The 15,437-nt window shown below is 39.4% G+C and overlaps 1 protein-coding gene across 6 annotated transcripts in view; it reads left to right on the forward strand.

Moving 5' to 3' along the window:
- Window positions 1–15,437, forward strand: part of Chd8 (chromodomain helicase DNA binding protein 8) — a 71,557-nt gene that overhangs the window by 30,152 nt on the left and 25,968 nt on the right. For all 6 annotated transcript variants that reach the window (XM_052733290.1, XM_052733295.1, XM_052733296.1 and 3 more), the window contains 5 exons: window positions 10,171–10,353; window positions 10,623–10,691; window positions 11,132–11,187; window positions 11,812–11,929; window positions 13,358–13,441. In XM_052733290.1, coding sequence (XP_052589250.1) covers window positions 10,171–10,353; window positions 10,623–10,691; window positions 11,132–11,187; window positions 11,812–11,929; window positions 13,358–13,441 — 510 coding nt within the window. The remainder of the gene's footprint in view (window positions 1–10,170; window positions 10,354–10,622; window positions 10,692–11,131; window positions 11,188–11,811; window positions 11,930–13,357; window positions 13,442–15,437) is intronic.

Below are 15,437 nucleotides of genomic sequence, written 5' to 3' on the forward strand. Positions count from 1 at the left end.
AATAGTCCATGTAGTCCAGGCTAGCCTAGAGATGGTTATGTAGCCTAGCCAGGCCTTGTCATTGGTGATTCATTCCCCTGCCTCTTTGAACTTCCCCGTTTCTGAGATTATAGGTATGCATCATCAACACATCCAGCTTTCAGTCTAAAACTGTTTTGTGTGTATGTACTTGTGTAAATCTGTGTGCACCATATGCATGCAGTGCCTGCAGCGGCCAGAAGGGGCATCAGATTCCTTGGAACTGGAGATAGAGACAGCTGTGAGCCACTACATGGGTGCCGGGACCTGAGCCCAGGTCCTCTGCAAGAGCAGTGTGTGGTCTTAACATCTGAGTCAAAATTTTCCCTCCAGCCCTAAAGTCTGAAAATGTTTTGTGCCAATGTGACACAAGTGAGAAAAAAATTTCATGCTTCACCTTGTACAAACGATGTATAAAACTACTTTCAGCCATTGTAAAAGTGTCATATGATCACAGCATTGAGTATATGCACACTCGTTTTTGTTGTTGTTGTTTGTTTTGGTGTTAGTCATGGAAGCTAAGGCTAGACAAATGTTCTGCCACTGAGCCAGCCCTATTTTTGTTTTGAAGCAAAACAGAATCGCCCAGGCTGACCTTGTCCTCACTGTGTAGCCCAAGCTAGGCTTGAATTTTCAGTCTTTCTGCCTCAGCCTCCCAAGTAACTAGGACTATGGGTCTGAACTACCGGGCCTTGCCGTGCATTTGCAAATATTCTAAAACTGAAAAAGCTCAAATCTGGACTGCTTTTAGTCCTGAGCATTTTGTGTAAGGGGTAGTCCACCTGTAGGAAACAACATGTTTAATTGCAACTAATAAGCCAGAACCAAAAATATACCCAAAAAGAGCCTGGACTTAGTCGGTGTATTCTAAATTTCTGTCTTTTTAGGCAAACAACCTATTAGTGGCATTCAGGTAAAGGACCTTAAAGAACTTAGTAAAATGTACACATTCTGGCTCCGGATATTTGAAATAAAAACAGTCACTATTAAAATGTCGATACTCGTTTCCCCAAATTCCTTTGTTTCAAGAACTGAGCAAACCATGTAAGCTCATGATGCAATATAGATGGTTGTGGTGGCTAACACTTTTCCTCTCCAGTAGACCTGTTCAGCTAGTCCCTTTCTTTCACCTTTTCTATGCTTGAGGTTTCTGACGAGAACTCTGGGGTAGTTAGGCACAAAATTTGGGTTGCTTTTTTTTCTTGCAAGCTTGGTATTTCCTGAGGCTTGTTTCCTTGAGTTGTAGCTGCCTACCTTCTTGTTGGGGCCCCACATGGTCTTTCCTCCACTAGCCCTGGTGTGTTTGTGTCTAAATTTCATGTTCATCTATTGGAGGGTTGGGAAAACATTCTGTATCCCTGTCTGACTTGGACATACTGAGTGCTGGGATTACAGGTATGAACCAACACTGTGGTCACAATTCCTTTTCTCACAAGAACACAAGGCCAAGTGTGATGTCATATGTCTGTAAGACTTGAACCCGGGAGGCCAGTCTGGGTATCATATTAAGAAAAATTATTTAAAAGGAGAAAGGAAATGAGAAGGGAGAAAAGGTCAGTGAGGGGAACAGGGAGGAGAAGAAAAGGAAAGGGAAGAAAATATCATAAAGCAGGAAAAGGATCAACAGCCTTGAATTAAGGTTCAGATAATGAATAAGCTTTATTAAGTCAATAAAAATTGACTTTAGGGGTTAGGGATTTAGCTCCGTGGTACAGCGCTTCCAGCTCCGGAAAAAGAAAAAAGAAAAAAAAAAGAATTGACTTTAATTAAGTGAATCATGATTATTCTTTTTGCCCTTTGGGACTGTGGTGCTTTTTGTTTGTTTGTTTAATATTTAACCATTAGCCTTTTTTTTTTTTTTTTTTTTTTTTTGTTAGTTAAGAAATTTAGGGCTAGGATGTGGCTTCATTGGGAGAGTGCTTTCCTTGTGTGCCCTGAGTGCCATCCTGTGCGTGATGGTACACACCTGTAATCCTAGCACTTGGGAGGTAAAGGGAGAGAGGGGGATCAAGGCCATTCTCATGTACATAATAAATTTGAAGCTAGTCTGGGATACACAGCACATTGTCTCACAAAGAAAATTACACATGTATACACACACATAATTGAGACCTGGACATGGTAGAGAACTCTGTATCTCTAGCTTCCAGGGAGGTTAAGGCAAGAGATCACTTGAAACTGTCTTCAATAGAATACACATAGAGATCTGAGGAAAACTTTAGCAGTGCTAAATTTGTAAACTATGAAATTCTGTCCCAAGCCAAGTGGCAAAACTTGGGAAATTGAGGTAGAATGGTCGCTGTGAGTTCAAGAATAACCTGGGATACTGAGTGAGATCCTGTATCAAAAACACAAAGCAAGGGACTGGGAGATGGTTCCATGGCTGAGCTGGTAAATCGTTTGCCCCAGAGCATTAGAACCTGAGTACAGATTCCCCAAAACTAGTGTAAAAGGCTGTGTGTGGGTGTGGGTGTGTGGCACTTAAGTGCCGGGGGAGGGGCAGCTCTTTGTCCAGCAAACCTAGCCAAATCCATTAACTTCAGGTTCATTGTGAAACACTAAAAAAATAAAGGTGGTGGGGGAGCATACTTCAGTCCTAGCACTTGGAAGGTGGGGTGTGTCATCTCTAAATTCAAGGTTGCCAGAGCTACATAGTGAAACTCTGTTTCAATAAAGGAATAAAGTAGGGGGCAGTTGAAGAAAGACACCCATTTGTCACAATGTGTACTATACAAGGCCAAAAAAAAAAAAAAAAAAAAAAAAACCTCCAAACCCAAATGAACAAAAATGTTCCATTCCAAACACCAGACCCCCAGTTCTCTCCAAGAACCAGTTTTGTTTATTTGGGTGAGGGTGCAGGGGTGCACTTACACCCTTCCAGAAATATTGTTTGTTTTTATGGAATGCTACTGCCACTTAATACTAGTATCTTTTTTTTTTTTTTTTTTTTTTTGGTTTTTTCGAGACAAGGTTTCTCTGTGTAAGCTTTGCGCCTTTCCTGGAGCTCACTCTGTAGCCCAGGCTGGCCTCGAACTCACGGAGATCCGCCTGCCTCTGCCTCCCGAGTGCTGGGATTAAAGGTGTGCGCCACCACCACCCGGCAATACTAGTATCTTAATACTAGTATTCTATACCTACTTCCTATGCTGCTTTTTTTTTAATTATGAAATTTTTCAAATATACTCAAAGGGAGAGATTATTTAATGAAGTCCCATGTTTCCATTCTCCTACTTCAGTATTTACCAAGAGATGGCCATTGCCCCTCTCTGGTTTATTTTAAAGTAAATCCAAGTAATCTTTCTTTTCATTTTTAAACTTTCTTTAAATAAAAAAAAAAAAAGCTATTTTAAGCCAAGTGTGGTGGCACATATCTTTAATCCTAGCACCAGGGAGGCAGAGGTACAAGCAGGTGAGTCTCTGTGAGCTCAAAGCCAGCTTGATCTACATAGTGAGTTCTAGGCCAGCCAAGGCTATAGAAAGAGACCCTGTCTCGAACAAATTAATAGTGAGATTCTGTCTCTTAATTAATCAACATAGAAATGTTATCTTAAGAATGCTACACAATAACTATAAAAGCAAGTAATATGAAAGGTAAAAAGTAGGGAGTATCTATAATCCTTTTTTAGTAACCAGACTTTCCTTAGTAATGTAGGATAAAATATGGGTTGTATCAGTCAGTCAGTTTTCAGTTCATGATAACATACTGTCATGTGTTACTGGTATGTTTCAACAAAAGGAGGTTTATTTTGGTTCATGGTTCTTTTTTTTTTTCTTCGTAGTTGTTTGTTTTTTTCCCTTGAGACAGGGATTCTCTGTGTAGCTCTGACTGTCCTGGAAGTCACTTTGTAGACCAGCCTGGCCTGGAACTCAGAGATCTGCCTGCCTCTGTCTCCCCAGTGTTGGGTTTAAAGGCGTGAGCCACCACCACCCAGCCATTCATAGTTCTTTAGGCCGAGTGGATAGCCTTCATGTGGTCACTTTGTTGACCAAGTACCTAGGTGATTCAGGAAGGGTACAACAGGATACAGAGAGTCACATGTGTACGTTACATCTGTGGTCTGGTCGCTGTTGTACTGTAGTCCAGTATGACCTTCAGCTCACCAGGTAGCCCTGAGAGTTGCCTCTAAGGAGCCTTCTGCCTCCACCTGGGTTGTGAAATTACAAGTGAAAACGGCTATGTCTGGCTTTTTTTTTTTTTTTTTTTTTTTAAATTAATGGTCCTTGGAGTTGATCTAGGATCTCATTTCTTTCAGATGTTTTGAGGTTATCAGTTGCCAAGCAGAGATGGCATTCGCCTTTAAACCCAACACTCAAGAGGCAGAGGCAGGTGGGTCTCTGTGAGTTTGAGGCCAGCCTGGTCTACAGAGCTAGTTCCAGGACAGCCAAGGACACAGAGAAACCCTGTCTCAAGAACACACACACACACACACACACACACACACACACACAACCAACAACAGAAAAAGAGATTGTCAGTGATGAATATATCAATTGTTACTTCTTTTTCTGATTTAAATATAGATATGAGTATAATTTGTGTATCTATTTTCCTGTTGATGGACATTTGAGTTGTATAGTTTGTGATTGTTAATGAGCAAGGATTGAATGAGAAATTTTAGTACGAAGTATTTTTTGGACAGATTTTCATGTCTTCTGACTAAATCCTTAGAAATTAAACTAATAGATTATAGGGCAAGCATATAACTGGCTAAAATCTGTCTTACAAAATGATGTGCCATTTTATACTCTTACTCATAATCAAGGTTTCTATTGTTATACAGTTTTAACTTTGGTATTTCCCATCTGTCTCATCTGTTTAATAATTCTGTGCTGTTTTATTTTAAGGCTGTGACATAATTTAACTAGTACTCTGTCGATAGTCTTTTTTTTTCTGGTATTTTACTACAGTTAATTCTACAGAGATTTGTGTATATATGCAAATATATAAAACAGCATTTTGAAGTGTATCACTGTCAAAGGATAAAGCCAAAGTTTTTTCCACTGAGATCATGCCAGTTGGTACCCCCAACCATATCTTGAGTTCCTGATTTTTCTTTTCCCTTCTGTTTTGGACTTCAAATTTAGATCTTGAGCACGTTAGACAAATATTTCCACTCAAGTATTTTCCTAGCCTATGTTTAAAATATTTTCCTCAAATATTCTGAATTTTTGCCAGTCTGCTAGGTGGAGAGGGAAAAAGAAAAAACACAAAAACACTCAGTATAGGGATTGGAGAGAAAGCTCAGCAGTCAACTCTGAGCTCCAGACCCAGGAGGTCAGATGCCCTCTTTTGACCCCTGTGGGCACTGGACACACATAGTGCACAAACGTATAAGCAAAACACAGGTGTAAAATAATTTTTTTTAAATCTTAAAAATGAAAGAAGAATGTTACAGGTAAGCATTATAGCATATAATTGTAATCCCAGCACTTGGGAGGTAGAAGCAGGAAAATCAGAAGTTCAAGGTCATCATCCATTACATAGAAAGTTTGATGGTAGCCTGTGTTACAGAAGCCCTTATCTCAAAAATTTTCTGTGAATTGTTTCCATGTCATTTTCTTTATCTCTGTTCTGCTATTTATCCCTTTTTGTTGTTGTTGCTCAAACTTCTTACGCTTAGTAAGTATGTATATAGCATTTTTTCTTTGTTTTCTCTAGCTTTGTTTATATGGGATTATATTTTGCATATAACCTTAAGTTAGTAAATACTGTCAAATTTGTCAATTTGTTAGAGTAATTTTGCCTACTCAAATTATTTTAGAAGTTCTTTAGATTTTCTTACTATATTTAACATCTTTCCTTTGGAAGTGTTTCTTGGATCCTCTATGCCTGGCCAGCAATCTCTGGTCTCAGTTACTGAGCATGACCCTCATTGGCTTTGCTCAGAAGTACCAAGCTTATTGTGGTCTAAAGCCCAATAAGTGTTTCAGTCCACTTGGGCGCTTTCAACCCTGTTAGGGGGACAAGTTAAGAAATGTGAAAAGGTCTACTATACTTGTTCCTACTTTTTCTCTTTATTGTTTGATGTTTATTTATTGTTTTAAAAAGTGTTTATTCCATGTACAGAATGATGGTTTTACCATATTTTCTTTTTTTAAATTACTTATTTTTATTTTATATGCATTGGTGTTTTGCCTGCATGTATGTCTGTATGAGGATGTTGGATCCCTTGGAACTAGAGTTACAGACAGTTGTGAGCTGCCATGTAGGTGCTGGGAATTGAGCCTGGGTCCTCTAGAAGGGCAGCCAGTGCTCTTGACCACTGGGCCATCTCTCTAGCCCCAGTTTTACTGTATTTTCTTTCATGTATATTGTGTAGTTTGCTCAGACTTACTCCTTGTATTAATTACTGTCTGCTATAACAAGACGTCAGACAGGGTTTGCGGGTGTGCTCTGTAGACACAGTGCGAGGGCAGCTCTGGTGGTGGTGGCGGCAGGCAGGAATTTGAGTCAACTGGTCCCCATTTTGTCTGCAGTCCGGAAAAAGAGAGAGAAATGATGGCATTCAGCTCTTTCTTCTTTTTCCACTTTACTCAGTCTTGGACCCAGGCTTACAGGGATGCTGCCACCTGCATTAGGGTGGGTTTTCCCTTCTCAGTTGATGCTCTCTAGAAGTGTTTTTACAGAAATGCTTGGGGTGTGTCTCCTAGGTGATTCTAAGTCTAGCCTACTTGACAGTGAGTGTTAGGCGTCACAGCTCTCTAGTACTCTCTCATTTCCTTCCCTTCATCTAGTCCCTTTTACTTCCCTTCTTTTTTGTTTTGTTTTTAATTTATTGAAACCGTCTCATTAGTGAGATGGGTCTTGAGCGCATTGTTCTTCCTCTGACTACCAAGTGCTACACCCAGCTCTACTCTCATGTCTTATATGCATATATTTTTTAAGTCTGGATTCTGCATATGAGAGAAAATAAGCTATGTTTGTCTTTCTCAGTCTGCCCTATTTTAGTTGATATGATGATCTCCAGTTCTATCCATTTCCTGCAGGTGGCATAATTTCATTCTTCCCTGTGGGTGAATCTATCTCCATTGTGTGTATATACCACATTTTCTTTATTCACTCATCAGTTGCTGGCACAATTCCATAACTTGGCTGTTATAAATAGTGCCACAGGAAACAGATGTGCAGGTATCCTGTGGTCTGCTGACCTCAATACCTTCTGGAAGATACATACTTAGGTGTGATATAACCAAACCATGTGATAGTTTTTTAGTGTGTAAGGAACCTCCATACTGATTTCCATAGTTGTTGGACTAATTAAAACTCATGCCAGTTTTACCCCACTTCCTTGCCCACACTTGTTTTCTTGCTTATAATGTGACTGAAATGGAATCTTGATGTAGTTGTTATTTGCATTTCTCTGATGGCTAAGGATATTGAACATTGTTGTTAGCAGTGTTTTAAAGACCCTGTCTGTGTAGCCCAGAATAGCCTCTTTTTTCCTTTAACTTTTTGAAGTGAGGGGGTGCAGGTTGCAGTTAGAGGGACAACGTCCAAGAGTCAGTTTCTCTTCCCACCACGTGGGACCTAGGGATCAAACCCAGGCCCTCAGCATTGGTGGCAAGTACCTGTATTCATTGAGCTGTCTCACTGACCCCCAAGCTAATCTTAAAGTCCTGGTCTTCAAAAGTTTAGTGGCCATTTTTAGTTCTTTAGAGAGCTGTTTGTTTAATAATTCATTTGCCATTTGTTGATTGGATGACTTATATTTTGGGTGCTTAATAATTTTTAATTCTTTAAAATAAATGTTTACATTTATTTATTTGTGTGTGTATGTATGTTAAAGGACCAACGTGCTAAGATGCTAATGTCCAAATCAAAAGGCAACTTGCAGGGATTGGTTCTCTCCATCATGTGGGTTCAAGGATTGAACTCAGTTTGTCAGACTTGCTACCAAGCACATGTACCCACTGAGTCATCTTTTCCAACCTTAAATTCTTTATATAGCCTAGATATTATTCCTTGTCCAATGCACAGTAAGTAAATTTTCTTTCCGTTCTATGGATTTTTCTTTTCCCAGTGGTAATCATTTCCTTTGCTGTGGAGGTGCTCTTTATTTGAGAAAGCCCTGAATTCTGTTTAATTGGTATGGATATCTAGACACCATGCTGATTTTGTGGCTATGGCTCTGTGGTATAATATGAAACTAGATATTGTGATAACTCCAACATTGTTCTTTGGCTCAATTATTTTAGATACTTGGGGTCTTTTGTGCTTCCATACTAAATTTTGGGGTTTTTTTTTCTATTGCTGAAAAAAAAATTGTGGTAATTTTAATAGGCATTATATTGAGCCTGTATTATATGTAGCCTCTTTCTCAGCATAACTTTATTTCTCTGTACTTTAGGATCAGCTTATCTAATTAAAAACATTTTTTAATCAGATTTATCTACCCATTTACCAAAGTTTGTCTTTATAACCTATAATTTTTTTATTTTTCTTCATATGAATGATTTTATATCTTAAGAGATTTAATCATCTAGCTAATCATTATTTTATAAATGGTATCTTTTCTTCATTGTATTCTGTCCTACTCTGAATAGGAATATTATTACTAATTCATTTATTTATGTATTTGCTGTGCTGAGGGATTATACCCAAGACTGTATATGTGCTAGCCAAGTGCTACCACTGGGCCATCTCCTAACCCCTAGGAATATTGATTTTTACAAATTAGTTTTAAATTATGCAAGTTTGCTCAATTCTGTTATTTCTGTCATTTGATTCTTTTCCATTTTCTGGGGATATATCATGCTGAAAAATAATTTCTCCATTTTTGTATCATGAACTACAAGTATTAAACTATTGTAAAAATGATTTATTTAGCCACTTGAAAGAATAAAATAGACCTAAATATACATATATTTATAGATATATAAATATTTATAAATTTATGTATCTATAAATATAAATTTATACATGTATATATATTTATATGGTGTATGTTACATGATTATAAATGTAACATAAATTTGTATTATATTTATTGGATTTTGGAGACAGGGTTTCTCTGGGTAGCCCTGGATATCCTGCAAATTAGCTTTGTAGACCAGGCTGGCCTTGAAATCAGATCCACCTGCCTCTGCCTCCTGAGTGCTGGGGCTAATGGTGTGCACCACTATGCCCAACTGACCTAAAATACGTTAAGAAAACTGTCTTGGGGCTGGAGAGGTGGCTCTACGGTTAAGAGGACTGGCTGCTCTTTCAGAGGACCTAGGTTTGATTCTTAGCACCCACATGGCAGCTTACAGCCATCTGTAACTCCATTCTAGGGGATCCCACATCCTCTTCTGGCCTTTGTGTGTACCAGGTGTAAAAGTGGTGGACAGACATACATGCATGCAAAAACACCCATTCACTAAAATAAAAATAAAAATAAAAGAGGAAAGAAAACTGTCTCAAAGAAACATTGTTAACTAAGCTTGAAGGTGTGGTGGCACACACCCCTAATCCCAGAACTCAGGAGGCAGAAACAGGTAGATCTCTGTGACTTCAAGACCACCATGATCTATATAGTGAGTTCTAGGACAGCTGGAACTATGCAGAGAGACCTGCCTTTAAAAAAAAAAAAAGAGCTAGGCGTTAGCTGGTGGTGCACACCTTTAATCCCAGTACTCGGGAGGCAGAGGCAGGCAGATACCTGAGTTCAAGGTCAGCCTGGTCTACAGAGTGAGTTCTAGGACAGGCACTAAAACTACACAGAAAAACCCTGTCTCAAAAAATATATATATATATATATGAAATGATTATTTTGTCAAAACGTCAGAGGCCGATGGAAGTGGTTCATAGGCCATACAGGCTTGACTACCTGAGTTTGATCCCTGAACCCATGGTAGAAGGGGAAAGAATTGACCCAAAAAAGTTGTCCTCTGACACCTGAACTTACACACACACAATACAATAGTAAGTTTTGTTTTGGTTTGTTTTTTCATGAGAACTTTGGAATAAAATGTACATCTATTAGCATAGGCAAATACTTTAAAAAGTCTTCCTTTTTAAAGCTGGCGTAGATGTAATACCAGTACATGGGATAGAGGCAAGATGTTTGAGAGTTCAGGGCCAACCTGGAACACAGATACATAAGTCACTGCCTCTTTAAAAAAAGTTCTCACTTTGAGAGTTCTAAGCAATTAACTGTATTTCCTCTACAGAAGAGACGTTCAAACCGCCAAGTTAAACGAAAAAAATATACAGAGGACCTGGATATAAAGATAACAGATGATGAAGAAGAGGAAGAGGTCGATGTAACCGGTCCAATAAAACCCGAGCCCATCCTCCCAGAACCAGTGCAAGAACCTGATGGAGAGACTCTGCCTTCCATGCAGTTCTTTGTAGTAAGCTAACACCAGCCATTTGAGAGTTGTTCTCCTCACCCCCCTCATGGGTGTGTGTGTGTGTGTGTGTGTGTGTGTGTGTGTGTGTGTGTGTGTGTGTGTTTTACTGTCTGCTGTTGTTGTTTTGAGATCGGGTTTTATTCTGCAGCCAGGCAGCAATCCTCTGGCCTGCGTCTCAGCCTTTGGAGTGCAGGGGTTACTGGTGTGAACTACCACGCCCAGTTTTATTCTTTCAACCATTAGTTGACTGACAACATCTTTCACTACAGGAGAATCCCAGTGAAGAAGATGCTGCTATTGTGGACAAAGTGCTTTCCATGCGAGTTGTGAAGAAAGAGGTGAGGCCCTGTCTTTGATGTCTGTCATTTTATAGCATCTTTAATGCTGCATTCATAGATATATGGGGTTTACTTTTAGAGAATTATCTATTGTTCCTATGATGGGGATTCTCTACCACTGATCTGCACTCCCACTTCACAACTTTTATTTAATGAGTACCTTTGAATGACAGAATATATTGTTAGGATGTAGTTTTTAAGAGATGGTATATGAAAGCTAGGTAGAAAACAAGTTTGTCTTACCATCTCTTCTTTCACTATTTTTTTTTACAATGGATAAAAGATTTCCATTTTCAGCTCTCAGGACTCTAGTGCTAGATTGGTTCCTTGATCAATGAAATATTCAGGAGACATTAGAATGAAGTTTTGCCATGTGTAGATGAAATTAAAAGATCTGTCTTTGATAAATAAGTGACTATAATTTCTGTATTTCTTCTCAGCTTCCTTCTGGACAATACACTGAGGCTGAGGAATTCTTTGTCAAGTATAAGAACTAGTAAGTTAAGTGCACTCAGAGCTGCTCAACCTAAATCCATAGGCTGTGGAAAGGCCTCCCGTGGACACTCCTGCTCACCCCATAGACTGTGCAAGGGCCTCTCATGGACACTACTCACCATAAACTCCATAGACTGTGGAAGGGTCTCTCATTACTGCTTACCCTAAATCCACAGGCTGTGAAAGAATCTCCCATGGAGACTTATGTGGTTGGGAATATGCCTTACGCCCCTCCTTTTTATTGTTGTCTTTGTAACTTTTTCCAAAAACTAATCAGAAATTTCAGGAATTGAAATGATTGTTTCTTTTCAGGAAATTGGAGTAAGAGCAGTCTCTGATACAATCCCTTGTAGTGTTCTCTGCCTTATTTAAGGCTTTATTACTCTAAACTGTAGTTTGTGAACCAACAAAATTAGCATTACTTGGGTGCTGGTAGGAAGTGTGGGTGTCTAGGTGTACCCCAGAACAGGTGGTTTGTGTGCACAAGTTTTAGGAACACTGACCTAAGCTATCTCCTGTTAAAGCACACATTGTCCCACCTGTTGCTAGCTAGTCCCCAGCTTCCCAGTGCTGGAGTCCCAGACTCCATTCTCACAACATGACTGGCTATCTCCACCTACTGCAGCTCCTATCTGCACTGTGAATGGGCAACTATCTCCCAGCTGGAGAAGGATAAGAGGATCCATCAGAAATTAAAGCGGTTCAAAACCAAAATGGCTCAGATGAGACACTTCTTCCATGAGGTAAGTAGGAATCAGTAATGACGATGATTTCTTTTTAATCTTTTTGCTTTTTTAGTTGAGAAAGCAGGATCTTGTTGTATAATTCAGGTTGCCCTCAGACCCCCTCTTCCTGCCTTTACCTCTCAAGTGCTGGTATTACAGAGCTGTACCATCACACAGCCTTCCCTTTCTTTCCTAGCTCAAATTAGTTACCAGGCTATCAAATGCTTGGTTTGTGTATATAAGCATAGACTTTTAATTTTGATTATTTAGTTGGTGCTGTGCCATTGTTTTCCTGGGTGTAGTTACGGTTTGTTAGATAGCTATAAAATTTGGAACTATGAGAATGTGATAAGTCAGTGTAGATGGAGGGTTTTCAGGAAGACAGTACAGTAGCCTGATCCACACTCAGTCATCTTCTCTCCAGTACTGCTCTTTAACTGTCAACTGTCTCTTTAGCTACAAACAACTCTCTCACTAAGAGGAAACTGGGTGTTTTTGAGACAGTCTTATGTGGCCCAGACTGACTCACTGTGTAACTCTACCTTAAACTTGTGGTCCTCTGTCCTCTGGTCTTGCCTTTACCTCTAAGTGCTAGAACCGTAGGCCTTACACCACCACACATACTTTATATGTGCTGGGATGTAACTCATGGCTTCCTGTGTACTGAACAAGCTCTCTACCAACTCAACTACTTCTCCAGTCTGGGAAAACTTGTAAAAATCAAATTTCTAATCGAGTATCAGTAGAAATAGTAATAAAAGAACTTTAATTTCTTATATCTCGGGTTACTACCAATTAAACATTGAAGCTACATAAGGAAAGAAATGTGTCTATAATATTTAACAATGTTGAAGTTATTCATGACCTCGACTTTTAATTGTATTATGCAAGCAGAAGGGAGAGTGAAAAGAGATGAAGAAATGGAGGTGGCATCTGTATGAAACACTTGGGAAAGCTTAATGAAGCAGAGCAGAAAAACAGTTTCAGAGTGATAGTCAAGAAGAGGTATTCATTTGCTTTATGAAATATAATAGAGCAAGTTTATATGTTTCAGTGACTGGTTCAACAGACAGAGAATACTCAGAAGAGCAGAAAGAATCCAGAACATGTATGGAGACAGTAGCCTGTTAGGGAGAAGGGATTCTGTGTCTGGTAACAGGTGAAAAAAATAGAGTTATAGATTTTGTTCATTTGTTTTTTAAGACAGGGTTTCTGTGTTAGTCTTGGCTGTTCTAGAACTCACTCTGTAAACCAGGCTGGCCTCAAACTCACAGAGATCCACCTGCCTCTGCTACATGAGTAAGGTTTATAGATTTTAATGCTATGAAAATACACAGTTCCCATTAATATATTTTTTAATCTTGTAAAGATGAAGTAGAAAGGTATAGGTAGGTTTACTGGACAGTGATTTTCTTGCCTTATTGTTTGGTTTCATAACTCACCTAGGATGAAGAACCCTTCAATCCAGACTACGTAGAGGTGGATAGGATATTGGACGAGTCTCACAGTGTTGACAAGGATAATGGTGAGGTGAGTTGGGCGTGGAGAAACATGAAAAGCCTTCTGCAAATTTCTCCTGGTTTGCTTGCCAATCCTTTATTTTTCAGATGTGGCTGAAAAATCCCTTGGACTGAAAAGGTATTTCTGAATTTCTTTTGTGGGCTTCTTAGAAATATAGTGGGAAGGTGAAGGAGCAGAAGAGCTGGAGGTGTCTGTATGGAAAGCTCCTCACCATGGCCTGTCTCCCTCTCCTGCAGACTGTGTGGGAGACTGTGCACACTAATCCCCAATCAATGAGTATAAGAACACTTGCACAGGTTTCTGGCTTTCTATATTTCCTGAACTCACCATTAGTTCAGTACTTTTCATTTGTCATTTTGGATCCCTGCCCACAGTTCCCATAATAGAAGTTTAGGCTGAGGCTACAAGATTCTTATTTTCAAGTTGGTTTTCTGGGAATTTTTCTTTCATAAACTGGTCTGGGAATCACTGTAATAATACTTCTACAGATTGGGGAACATATTCTGTTTATGCTCAAATACTTGAAGTTTTACAGATTTCCTGTTTGATCCTACAAAGAGTCACACTAGGTCTAAGGCAAAAACGAACTCACCCCTGTCTTAAATTATATATAGATATCACACTGCCATTTCTTCTGAAATGCTTCACGTTCTCTTTGCTTCAAGCTGTTGCTGGCTCAGCTTCACAAAGTTTTTATGGCTCGTGACAATGACCAAGAGAAAACAGGTTTCTGTTTAGACATTAGTGCTAAGTGGTAAGCTAGGCTTACCAGCTATGAGATTCATTCCCACATGTCGCTCCACCAGGATCTGTGAGTCAGAGTCTTCCTTCTGTAACACTGTAAAGTTGACCTTGTTTTCTCAGACTTCAGAGTAACTCAGATTGTACCTTAGATACACAGGGCCTATTAATATTTTAATGTCTGCAGAGTCTACTAAATATAATATATATAATATATATTCTCCTCTTGGGTTGAGGGTCCATGGTGTTACCTGTTTGTTTCTGGGAGTGAATGGAGGATAGCTGGACCATCTGGAAGTTGGCTGCTGTCCTTAAATTCTCTTCATTTCAGGATCTCAGCCTTTCCTACCTTGGCAATCTTATATTTCCTATCACCATAAGTAACTGGCCTTATGTTTGAACCCTTCGAATTGTGCAACTGGTGTCATGCTAAAAATGTTCTAGCCTGGCCGGGCGGTGGTGGCGCACGCCTTTAATCCCAGCACTCGGGAGGCAGAGGCAGGCGGATCTCTGTGAGTTCGAGGCCAGCCTGGACTACCAAGTGAGTTCCAGGAAAGGCGCAAAGCTACACAGAGAAACCCTGTCTCGAAAAACCAAAAAAAAAAAAAAAAATGTTCTAGCTTTTTGATATTATAGTTAATGTTCTTAATATTTGACAATAATATTCTGTGTATCCATTTCCCCCTCTCCAAAGTAGGTTCGATTTTCATCTATTTTTCATTAGCTAACAATGGAAATAAGCATATTATTTAGAAAAATAAGTTAATAAGCTGGAAATATGACTTGTACCAAAGGTTTTAGATAAGGAATGATACAAGTCCCTACAGGAAAGAGCCATTGGATCATTTCTAGGGATCCTTGATCTGTGCCTGTGGAAGCTCTTTCACACTTTATAGTAGCTGTTTCAAGGGAGAATCTGTGAAGTCATAGTTAAAGATTCCTGTGAGTGCACTACACCTAATGTTTTTGTTTTGGTTTGTTGTTGGTGTTTTTGTTCGTTTGTTTGTTTGTTTGGTTTTTTTTTTTGTTTTTTTTTTGGTTTTTCAAGACAGGGTTTCTCTGTGTAGCTTTGCGCCTTTCCTGGAACTCACTTGGTAGCCCAGGCTGGCCTCGAACTCACAGAGATCCACCTGCCTCTGCCTCCTGAGTGCTGGGATTAAAGGCGCGCGCCACCACCGCCCGGCTTTTTTTTTTTTGGTTTTTTTGAGACAGGATTTCTCTGTGTAACAGTCCTGGCTGTCCTAGAACTCACTCTGTAGACCAG

Source organism: Peromyscus californicus, unplaced genomic scaffold (assembly GCF_007827085.1).
Source record: "Peromyscus californicus insignis strain IS unplaced genomic scaffold, ASM782708v3 Scaffold_12__1_contigs__length_115047231, whole genome shotgun sequence".
In the NCBI taxonomy this organism is placed as follows: domain Eukaryota; kingdom Metazoa; phylum Chordata; class Mammalia; order Rodentia; family Cricetidae; genus Peromyscus; species Peromyscus californicus.